Here is a 12021-nt window from a genome sequence, read left to right on the forward strand (position 1 = left end):
TGGAAGTGGCCTGTCTAAGACCTTGGCAAGCCTGGAGGTCAGAGACCAAGAACCTGTGATTTCAATGGCAAAGACAAAGACACCCCTTTCTTTGGTGCAGATCTCAACTCCTCCAGGCCTTAGGAAAAGTTCAGCTTCCGTTCCTGTGGCTGACAAAGACATTCACATGGAGCCCAAGCCCCGGGTGCTCAGTCTTGCTGGGCTGAGGCAAGCTGGTCAGGGGATGACATAGCCTTTCATATACCACCTTTACTTGGATTTGAGGCCTTTCTAGCTTGGCAGGACCACCAAGAGTTTATGTTTCCTTGGCCTGGACTTCAAGAAGCCAGGGTTACTTACCTCTTGTTGAGGATATTGGTGGTGGCTGGAGAGGATGGACTAGGGACAGGCCACAGGGGGAGTGTGCTCAGAAAGGAAAACATTTTTTTAACACTAAAGAGGAAAGAAAAGGAAAGGCAGAGAGTGGGAATAGATCAGTTAGTAGCAGGTTACAAAAGGAAGAGCCTCAGCCTGGGAGTCAAGAGAGACCTGATTCAAGTCTAGAGATTTTTTAACCCACAATAACATCTCTTGTGCCAATGACTGTGTTTTGCCTGCAGGAAGCAGTTCATACCCTTTACTGAAGATTCTGGAATTCCCTGCTTTGGGTTCTCCCCTTTCCTTAGGACTTTCCTGCCCTACAAGATAAGAATGAGAATGTTGAAGGTTATCTTCTTAAACTCATATATGGTCCTATTCTAGGAAGCTAAGCCAATGGGGACTAATTTTCCCTGAGCCTTCATGGCCCAAGGAAAGCCCTTTTCTTATCTCTAGTTGGCAGGCAGAGACATTGCCACTGAGAGAAGTGTGTGTCCCAGAACAACTTCTGGGGTACATTCAGTAAGCTCACCAGACTGTCTTCTTGGGCCATCCTTGTCTAGCTGTTTTAGGATTAAATTCTAAAATGGAATGATTGAGTTAGAAACATTTCAACTCCTTTGACCTTTTTCTATTATTTTGGTAGAGCTTGCACTCTGTCCCTGGGTCCCTGTTGAGAAGCTGAGGGTGAGGAAGAGTAACCCTCCAACTTGTATCCAGTAAAGCCAAGTGCGACTGGTCAGGAAGGTGACAAATCTGAGATCAGCTAGCCACTAGGTTTTTCAACTGCCCTGTTATGCTACCGATGGATATTAAGTTTGTGGTCCTCTCAGACATCCCCAAGGTCTCTTTATCCTATCTAATATGGCATAAAAGTCTGTCTCCAATTTCCCCTTTTTTAAATCAACTCACTACTTCAACTCTTTTCCTGTGGCATGGTGACCAGTCATTGCCCCATCAAGGCAGATGCTTATTTATGCTTTGCACTTTTGTACTCAAAGATAGAATCTGATATCAATCCCTAATAACATTCATCTTATCACATGCCATCTACTGTGCCAGCTTGCTGAGCTATTTCTGCATGCTATCTGCTTCCACCATCCCTCTCCACCCAATTTTTTCTTTTCTCTCTTTTCTTTCAAGTTTGAAATTCATGCTTTTGATCTGTCTCTAGAATCAGTAGAACAATAATGGTCACCATTTACAAAGTTCTTTACACGTATTATTTCATTTGCTCCAAGTCACTAATAGGAACATTTGAACAGAATGAGTTCAAGAACAGAAACATCAGAAGATTTGTATGAACTGATACAGAATGAAGTGAGTAGAAACAAGAGGGTAATTTACACAATAACAACAATGTTCTCAAAATAAATAACTGAAAAAGTTGGGACCTCTGATCAGTACAGTGACCAACCAGGATTTCAGAAGACCCATGATGAAATTAGTTTCTCCCTTCCTACAAAAAGCTGCAGACTTCCTAAGAAAACAGCTGCCTCACTTCAAAAATGGGATGGACTAAGGCTGTATGTGGCAACAGATATTTTTTGAGCATGGGAATTAGATTTTATTTATTGTTCATATTTTTCACAAGGATTTTCTTTTTCTTTAGTGGGATGGGTGAGAAAGGGGATAGAAAATAGATTTTAGTTAATTGGAAAAATAAATTAATAAAAAGGTCATTTAGAATATGAAACACATAGCCTACAACACTCCCAAGTTCAGTGTGAAACAGATTAAAGGGTAATTGGGAATTAGTTAACAAAAGAAAATACAGGAACATATAGACAATTTAAATGCTGAATTAAAATGTGGGCTTTGGGGATCCTTATGTACAGATTTAGGCCAACAAAAAGTCATCCCTTCTCTACAATATATACTGTTGGAGTCAGACTTTCCCTAGGTCACTTTCCCACTTCACAATTCTATCTCTTCCCCCTATTCTCCATTCACAGAAAGTCCCCAGAGGCAGGGACAGGAAGTTGGAATGCCCCTAAGATTTGTAACCATAAAGCTGCATGAAATAAAAAGAAACTAAGGTCAGAGATGATCTCTCTATGGTTCTGCTACAAATAATTTGGGGGAGGGGGTGGAAAGTCTGTTTATCTGTTCATAGGAGAGCCAGACCAGTGAATTAATGGGGCAGCAGGGATTCTACTGTGGAAAAGCCACTGGATGCTAAAGCCAATCTTCCCTTTACATGAATAATAACCATGTTTAATAGCAATCATGCTTCCATGTGACATTTTATGCCACAAAGAGGAAAAATATAGGTGCAATCGTGAATCTCTGTGTGTGAAAGGAAGCAAAGTTTAAATTTTCCTTTCCATCTCCAGAATATCCCTGCCATGACAATACATTATATTCTAACCAAGACTAGAAACACTCTGTGGGTCCACAGCACATAGGGAAATGGACTAAATGAAAGACCACAGGAAAGAGTATGGGGCAGTCATTGAAGCTGCAGTCCTAGAAGTTGGGAGACAAAGAAGGTTGTATGTTACTGGGACAGAAGAGAATAATATAATATCAATAACATGAATGACGATGACAACTCACATGCTTTTTGCACCTACCATGTATAAAGGACATTCTCCACAAAGAATTCTATTATATAGAGAGCAAAAGATTATCCATTTTTCCAGATGAAGAAACTGAGGTTGTGAAAGGAAGAGACACATTTATTACACAGAAAGTAGACAGGAAAGGAAGGATTCTACCCAAGTTTTACAATTCTGAGCTCAGGGCTCCTTCTACCACAACACATCATGTCATGTGACCAGGAGGGCAGAATGTTACTTATCTCTGTTTCTCTCATGCCAGGGAAGGAGAGAGCCAAACACAAAGTTGGGGGTCCAATTCAGCTACTTACCATAGATTGTAATATTCATGTCTTTGGTGGCCTGCAAGCCAGTGAATGAATTAGATGCATGACAGGTATAGGTTCCAGACTGACTCAGGAATGTTATAGTAGAGAATGTGGCTGAGTTGCTGACCTGTTGTCCATTGTATAACCAATTAAATTGGGCTGGTGGGTTAGATACAGCAGAACAAAGCAATGTAATATTTGCCCCAATAGGGTACGCATCAATTGTAGGGACGATTACGGGGGTATCTGGTCCATCTGGAGGAAAAAGAAGGATTCCATATTGAGATTATGAAAGAAAGAAGGGCATCTCCTAGTCTGTAACCCATCACCAGGAACCTCTTTGTCTCCCTGATCCTCCCTTGAGCTGAGAATTTTAATTAACAACTCATTCTCTACCTTTCTTGTTTGAATCTGAACTTGGAAGATTTTAGGGCTTTCTTCCAGTTCAGCACCCTGGATGGCCACCCTCCACCACAACACATGACAAGGCCAATCTGGGCTCCTGAAAAGTTAAGAGGGTTGGAAACCTCAGAGCCTACATATTTAGCACTCATAGAAGTGACTGAATTAGCCTGGCCTGTAGGAACACAGCACCAGGCTATTAGCATGCACCATATAGAAAGAACAAATTTACTCACAGGTAACATTCAGTGTTAAGGGATCACTCCTATTGCTATAAAATGGGTTCTTGATTTCACACACATACGGCCCTTTGTTTTCCCTTCTTGTGACACTGCGGATAGTGAATGTCCTCTTATCCGGGGACAGTTGTAGCCTGCTACCAGATGGGGCACGATTGTTTATGAACCACCGGTAAGTGTGATTTTGACCCGTAGCCTGGCATGTCATTGAGAAGTCCTTGTTCTCCACTGGGGCAATGTTGGAGGTGCTGATGGTAGGTTTGGACAGTGGCGCTGTGCAGAAAATAGAGAGAAAATGACTGTTTGGTTCTTTTTCTTACCTTACAACCAAATACCTGGTTTGGAAGTGACCTGTTTAAGACCTTGGCAAGGCTGGAGGCCAGAGACCAAGAACCTGTGATTTCAATGGCAAAGACACCCGATTTTCTGGTGCAGACCTCAACTCCTCCAGGCCTTAGGAAAAGTTCATCTTCAGTTTCTGTGGCTGACAAAAACATTCACATGGAGCCAAAGCCCCTGGTGCTCAATCTTTCTGTGCTGAGACAAGCTGGACAGGGGATATCTGACCCCTTAATGCAGCACCTGGGCTTGGATTTGAGGCCTTTCTAGCTTGGCAGGACCATCAAGAGTTTTTGTTTCCGTGGCCTGGACTTCAAGAAGCCAGGGTTATATAAAAAATAGACTCGAATACAAGACTACAATGCTCACAAGCCTTTGCTCCACTTCCCCAAAATGCTTTGTAATCTCACAGAAATTTTCAGGTGGGCCAAGATAGAAAAGGGATTTAATCTGATTGCAAAGGCTTTTGTGTCTCTTTTGGACTTCTGTTTTGGGGCAGATGTGGCTCTTTCCATAATGTAGGTGAGGTCTTGTCTAGGCCTCTGGCCTAGGCACATGTTTTTTCTTACTTGTATATTCTTAAATTATCAACCTTTAATAAACCTCATAAAATATAATACTCCTTGCAGAGAGAAACTAATTTCTACCTGCCTCAGTCTCCCCTAAATTTTAACTGTTACAGTTTTTGGCGACTACTAGATTGGATGAGAACTTCTCAAATTTTTTAGCCTAGATAATGATTTTTTTTAAGCCACATATCTCCAAGTTGCCTTTTAGAAAACCATCTTGATCAGCTCCTGCCTGCGGCCCTCTCCGGCTCCTGCTTCTGCTCCTGGCCTCTCACCTGGTGCCTGAGCTCCCAGCCCTGTTTGTCTGCACTCCAGCTCCCGGCCCTGCCCACCCCTGAGGTCTGTCTCTCACCCATCTGACCTCAGACCCAGATAGCTCATCACCCCAGCCCCAGACCCACAAGTGTGACACGAGATGGCTCATCACCCAGATCCTTGGAGTAGATCACTCAGGACTCATTGCGACCAGCTGGTAACGGTATTGGCCATGTGGGCGGAGGGGAGAGATGAGAGGGAAAGGAGTACAAGTAATTTTCCCTTAGGCTAAGCCTCCGAGTGGATGGGGGTATTGACTCCATGTGGTTGGCCTGGGCTCCACATGGACTGGGGCAGGAGGAGGGATCACATCAGGGGAAAGAGAAAAGGGAGAGGAGAAGAAACAGACTTTTCAAACAGACTTTTAAGCAATGGACTATTTAAAAGGATACCTTTTGACTGTTCTGGTAATTTCATTGATTTCACCTGCATGCCAGAAGAAAGATTCAGCCCAAAGATTCAACTTTGGGGAGGCAAATGGGTGGCTCAGCAAACTGAGAGCCAGGCCTACAGACATGCTGTCCTGGGTTAAAATCTGGCCTCAGATACTGCCCAGCTGTGGGGCCCTGACCAGATCCCTTAACCCTCATTGCTTAGCCCTTACCACTCTGCCTTTGGACAATAGATATTTATTTTTTTTAAAATATATTTTATTTGATCATTTCCAAGCATTATTCGTTAAAGACATAGATCATTTTCTTTTCCTCCCTCCCCCACCCCCCATAGCCGACGCGTAAGTCCACTGGGCATTAGATGTTTTCTTGATTTGAACCCATTGCTTTGTTGATAGTATTTGCATTAGAGTGTTCATTTAGAGTCTATCCTCTGTCATGTCCCTTCAACCTCCGTATTCAGGCAGTTGCTTTTTCTCGGTGTTTCCACTCCCATAGTTTATCCTTTGCTTATGAATGGTGTTTTTTTCTCCTGGATCCCTTTAAGTTGTTCAGGGACATTACACCGCCACTAATGGAGAAGTCCATTACGTTCGATTATACCACAGTGTATTAGTCTCTGTGTACAATGTTCTCCTGGTTCTGCTCCTCTCGCTCTGCATCACTTCCTGGAAGTTGTTCCAGTCTCCATGGAACTTCTCCACTTTATTATTCCTTTTAGCACAATAGTACTCCATCACCAACATATACCACAGTTTGTTCAGCCATTCCCCAATTGATGGGCATCCCCTCATTTTCCAGTTTTGGGCCACCACAAAGAGCGCAGCTATGAATATTTTTGTACAAGTCTTTGTGTCCATTATCTCTTTGGGGTACAGACCCAGCAGTGCTATGGCTGGGTCAAAGGGTAGATATTCTTTTAGCACCCTTTGGGCATAGTTCCAAATTGCCCTCCAGAATGGTTGGATCAGTTCACAGCTCCACCAGCAATGAATTAATGTCCCTATTTTGCCACATCCCCTCCAGCATTCATTACTTTCCTTTGCTGTTATGTTAGCCAATCTGCTAGGTGTGAGGTGATACCTCAGAGTTGTTTTGATTTGCATCTCTCTGATTATAAGAGATGTAGAACACTTCTTCATGTGCTTGTTAATAGTTTTGATTTCTTTATCTGAGAGCTGCCTATCCATTTCCCTTGCCCATTTATCAATTGGAGAATGGCTTGATTTTTTGTACAATTGATTTAGCTCATTATAAATATGAGTAATTAAACCTTTGTCAGAGGTTTCTATGAAGATTTTTTCCCAATTTGTTGTTTCCCTTCTGATTTTAGTTATATTGGTTTTGTTTGTACAAAAGCTTTTTAGTTTGATGTAGTCAAAATTATTTATTTTACATTTTGTGATTCTTTCTATATCTTGCTTGGTTTTAAAGCCTTTCCCCTCCCAAAGGTCTGACATGTATACTATTCTGTGTTTACCCAATTTACTTATGGTTTCCTTCTTTATGTTTAAATCACTCACCCATTTTGAATTTATCTTGGTGTAGGGTGTGAGGTGTTGATCTATTCCTAGTCTCTCCCACACTGTCTTCCAATTTTCCCAGCAGTTTTTATCGAATAGTGGATTTTTGTCCCAAAAGCTGGGATCTTTGGGTTTATCGTATACTGTCTTGCTGAGGTCGCTTTCCCCCAGTCTATTCCACTGATCTTCCTTTCTGTTTCTTAGCCAGTACCAAATTGTTTTGATGAGTGCTGCTTTGTATTATAGTTTTAGGTCAGGGACTGCAAGGCCCCCATCATATGTGTTTTTTTTCATTATTTCCCTGGATATCCTTGATCTTTTGTTCTTCCAAATGAACTTTGTTATGGTTTTTTCTAAATCAGTGAAGAAGTATTTTGGTAGTTCAATGGGTATGGCACGAAATAGATAAATAAGTTTGGGTAGGATGGTCATTTTTATTATATTGGCTCGTCCTATCCATGAGCAGTTAATGTTTTTCCATTTGTTCAAGTCTAGTTTTAGTTGTGTGGCGAGTGTTTTGTAGTTGTGTTCATATAGTTCCTGTGTTTGTCTTGGGAGGTAGATTCCTAGGTATTTTATTTTGTCTAAGGTGATTTTGAATGGGATTTCTCTTTCTAGTTCTTGCTGCTGAGCTGTGTTGGAGATATATAGAAAAGCCATACCACCCTGAACGCGCCCGATCTCGTCTGATCTCGACAATAGATATTTAAATGGATAAACACACCTAAGGAACTTTAAAGACTAGAGGCTATATTTTAAGGCATTTCAGACTCCAATGGTTTATAAAAATCTCTGTATTCTATTGCATTTTTTGTTTAAGGTTTAACTTTGTGATTTTAAGTTCATATGTTACTGGATTCAATATTTTTCTCTTACACTGAAAGTTGATTGAATTTATTTTTAATGTACTGAGTTTTTAAAATTCTGTTGTTTTTCCCCTACAGCTGTGCTGAAAAAATATTATTGAATAAGCCCATATGAAAAAAAAAAAAAACAAAACAGCCTTTCTATTTTGACTCTGTAAATTACATAAATGGACTTCAGTACTGGTTATAATTGTATAACAACCTTTGGAAATTTTAATATTCTAAATATCTCAAATTATTTTAAGGGTTTTTTAAATATGATTTTTGTAATTTCTTTTTTTAACAATCTCTGGTCATTTTTGCCTGCCCCTACCACGAGGTAAGGTCCATTATAGTAGCTGAAGTGAAATTTATTTATAACCCCCAACCTTCCTGCATTTCTAAATATGTGAATGGAAGTTGGGCAGTTAATCTCAGGGCATTTGTACCCCTAAAAAGCCTCCAAAAAAGGAGCACCCCTTTATTTATACTCTTCATAAGCTCACTATTTTACTTTTTCCAGAATGATATATAGATTTCTTGATTATGTTCTTAACCCAAGATGAGTTTTACTTTGTTTAAAAATATATGTTTAAATACCAAGGTTGAAAGATTGCTACATTTGTAAAAATTGTGACAAATATCCATCAATTCATAGGCTTTTAAATGTCATACAACTTATGTGAAATGTGAAAGTGTGTTTGTTTGCTATTGTAATTAATTGGGCTATTGAGAATTTGGGGGATTTTGATAACTACATATTTGTACTACTGTATTTTTAAAAAAGAAAAATATACCTTGCTCAATTCATTTGCTTTCTACTCACAGTGATCATGGCCAGATACAAAGAGGAAATGGATCACATTTTTGGTGAGAAAGCCTTATATTTTATATTTTCTTAGCTGACACAAAGTGTCAATGATTATAAGCTAAATTTTTGAATTTTTTAAAGCTCTTTTATTATTATATTTTTCTTGCATGTGCAATATACTTTTTCAGTTTTTTTTTTATTTTTTTCTCTTTTTTATATTTGAAGCACATGTCACCGGTATTAAGATTTTCTTTAACCTTTTGATTTTGCAGTACTACAAGTTAAAGATACATTTGCTAATGCATGCCCTTAAAAGCTAGAGACTATAAAAACGATGCCACTAATTATTTAAAAATTATGGGACATTGCTTAATGATTCTGTCTGATTCCAGGACAAGCTATATACACAAGAGCCATTGCACAGAGCCAAAGAAAAGCCAATTCAGGATGGATTGATGCACCTCTAGGCCAATACAAACATCTTGAACCTAGTGTGAAGACTCGAGGTTACTGTGTTTAACATTATTAGACATAGGCTTTCCTTGTGTCCACACTCACTCTGAAAATACTCACAGACAAGTATCCCCAAACTTGGCTCCTACTTGGCTTCTATAATCTGGTCCCTTTCTTTTCTGCCTTTCATAGTGTGGTAACTTTCTGTAGTCCTGGCTATTGATTGGGTAAATGCATCATTGCTTAGATCATTTTGATTGGGCCCTGATTCAAGGACCTGTTATAGATTTATTTTTCTTTTCACTTGGAATTTTTACACATAAGACTTTGATGGTCTATATTTTCATCCAGTTTTTTCTTTTTTTAATTTGGATTTTTCTGATATCGTTTTAATATCTCTTACCAATTGATTCATATACCTCATACCTCAGCCATGCATCCCTAAGTGATTCTGTATTTGTCAATCACCCACTTAATGGGGGTAATGTAAAAAAATATCATTATTTAAATTGCAAAGTTTAAATTCCTTTTGAGAAGAAGTTTAGGTAAAGAAGATGCTACCTCTCTGAATTCAAAACTGAACTGTTGGAGAAGCCACCATGAAGAAGCCTCCAGACCACAAGCTGCACAAAAATTGAACTTTGGGTGTGGTTGATTGAACATTTATTTGTATGTATTCTTTCATGCTAAAGGGGACTGCCCCCTAACTGGCTTTTTGTCAATGCGTTCAGCAATTATTGGTTTTATTTTTTATTTTTCTCTTATCCTCAAATTATTGTAATTTTTAAATTGATTATGTTTTCATGATCCTTTGGAAAAAAATATTTTTTTTTTCAAATGATCAAACGGAGGAATTGTAAAAAATAGACTTGAATACAGGACTACAATCCCCACAAGCCTTTGCTCCACTTCCCCAAAATGCTTTGTAATCTCACAGAAATTTTCAGGTGGGCCAAGATAGAAAAGGGATTTAATCTGATTGCAAAGGCTTTTGTGTCTCTTTTAGACTTCCGTTTTGGGGCAGATGTGGCTCTTTCCATAATGTAGGTGAGGTCTTGTCTAGGCCTCTGGCCTAGGCACATGTTTTTTCTTACTTGTATATTCTTAAATTATCAACCTTTAATAAACCTCATAAAATATAATACTCCTTGCAGAGAGAAACTAATTTCTACCTGCCTCAGTCTCCCCTACCTTTTAACTGTTACAGTTTCTTACCTCTATGCTTTGTTGATGATATTGGTGGTGGCTGGAGAGGATGGACTAAGGACAGGCTATGGGGAGATTGTGCTCAGAAAGAAAAAATTTAACTCTGAAGAGGAAAGAAAAGGATTAACAGAGAGTGGAAATAGATCAGTTAGTAGCAGGTTACAAAAGGAAAAGCCTCAGCCTGGGAGTCAAGAGAGACCTGGTTCAAGTCTAGAGATTTTTAACCCACAATAACATCTCTCATGCCAATGACTGTGTTTTGCACCCCAGGAAGCTGTTCATACCCTTTACTGAAGATTCTGGAATTCCCTGCTTTGGGCTCTCCCTTTTCCTTAGGAGTTTCCTGCCCTGCAAGATGAGAATGAGAATGTTGAAGGTGGTCTTCAAGCTCAGATATGCTTTTTGGCTAGGAAGCTAAGCCAATGGGGACTAATTTTCCCTGAGCCTTCATGGCCCAAGTAGATCCCATTCTTTATCACTAGTTGGCAGGTAGGCCTTGCCATTGAGAGAGGTATGTGTCCAAGGTCTATCTCTGGGGCACATCCAGTAGGCTCACCAGGCTTACTTCTTGGGTCATCCTTGGTCAGCGGTCTTGGGTTTAATTTCCAAATTGGTAGGAATAAATTAGAAATATTTCAGCTTCCTTGACCTTTCTCCTTGTTATTTTGATAGAGTTTGCATTCAGTCCTTGGGTCCCTGTTGGGAACTTTATGGTGAGGAAGAGTGAGCCTCCGACTTGCATCCAGTAAAGCCAAGTGGGACTGACCAGGAAGGTGACAAATCTGAGGTCAAATAGCCACCTTTTGAAGTGCGGAGCGAATATGAAGGAACACTGAGTATGCTCCTGGGCAACAAGGCCATAATTGGACATTTTGGAAGGTGCCTTGGAAATCTCAATGGATCCAATGCCTGGCATGGCATAATGACTAATGTTGGATTTAGAGTGAGAAAGACCTGACTTCAAATCCTATCTCAGGATGTTACTGGCTCTGTGACTTACTAGCAAGTCCCTATCTGGGTTTCAAATTCTTCATTTGTAAAATGGGAATAATAATCTCTCCCTAATTGTGTTGTTGGATCAAATGAGAGCATCTATAAAAGTTCTTTATCAAACCTGAACATAGCCTGAACAAATGTTCAGAGGAGGGAAATACAGAATATGAGTCTGAATGCCAAAGGTAGACCCAGGCTGTCTGAGCATGCAATGCATGGCCAGAAGTATCTGAATGGCCTTCTGCCATTTTGTGAAGAGCTACAGTTTAATGCCAGACTAACAACATTGAAATATAATATGTAGCCAATAGGGAGTGATGAGCAGAGCACATATTTAATTGGAATACCAATTGAGGGCACTAGAGGTGCTTATTCCAAAGAAGACAAGACTTGAGGGGGAGAGGAAATGCTTCTCCAAAGACTGAGTTATAATGACCTTGGAAAGGTATGCTCAGTGGGTTATAGTGACCAGAGAAGGACTATTCTCTGATGTTGCCAGTTTCTTTTGTCCTACCTGCAACATTCAGGCTCCATTTTCTTCTCTTGTCTCTCTATCCCAGATCAACTGTTTTTAAACCCTTACATTCTGCATTAGAATCAATACTATGTATTGGTTCCAAGGCAGAAGTGTTAGGTAATGGGGGTTAAGTAACTAGCTCAGGATCACACAACTAGGAAATGTCTGAGGCCAGATTTGAACCCAGGAAT

At 39.9% G+C, this 12021-nt stretch overlaps 1 protein-coding gene across 2 annotated transcripts in view; it reads right to left on the reverse strand.

Moving 5' to 3' along the window:
- Positions 1-12021, reverse strand: part of LOC103092745 (carcinoembryonic antigen-related cell adhesion molecule 5-like) — a 203878-nt gene that overhangs the window by 16040 nt on the left and 175817 nt on the right. For both annotated transcript variants that reach the window (XM_056796419.1, XM_056796420.1), the window contains 2 exons: positions 3865-4140; positions 3230-3481 (listed from right to left, as the gene is read on the reverse strand). In XM_056796419.1, coding sequence (XP_056652397.1) covers positions 3230-3481; positions 3865-4140 — 528 coding nt within the window. The remainder of the gene's footprint in view (positions 1-3229; positions 3482-3864; positions 4141-12021) is intronic.

This window comes from Monodelphis domestica, chromosome 4 (genome assembly GCF_027887165.1).
Source record: "Monodelphis domestica isolate mMonDom1 chromosome 4, mMonDom1.pri, whole genome shotgun sequence".
NCBI lineage: Eukaryota > Metazoa > Chordata > Mammalia > Didelphimorphia > Didelphidae > Monodelphis > Monodelphis domestica.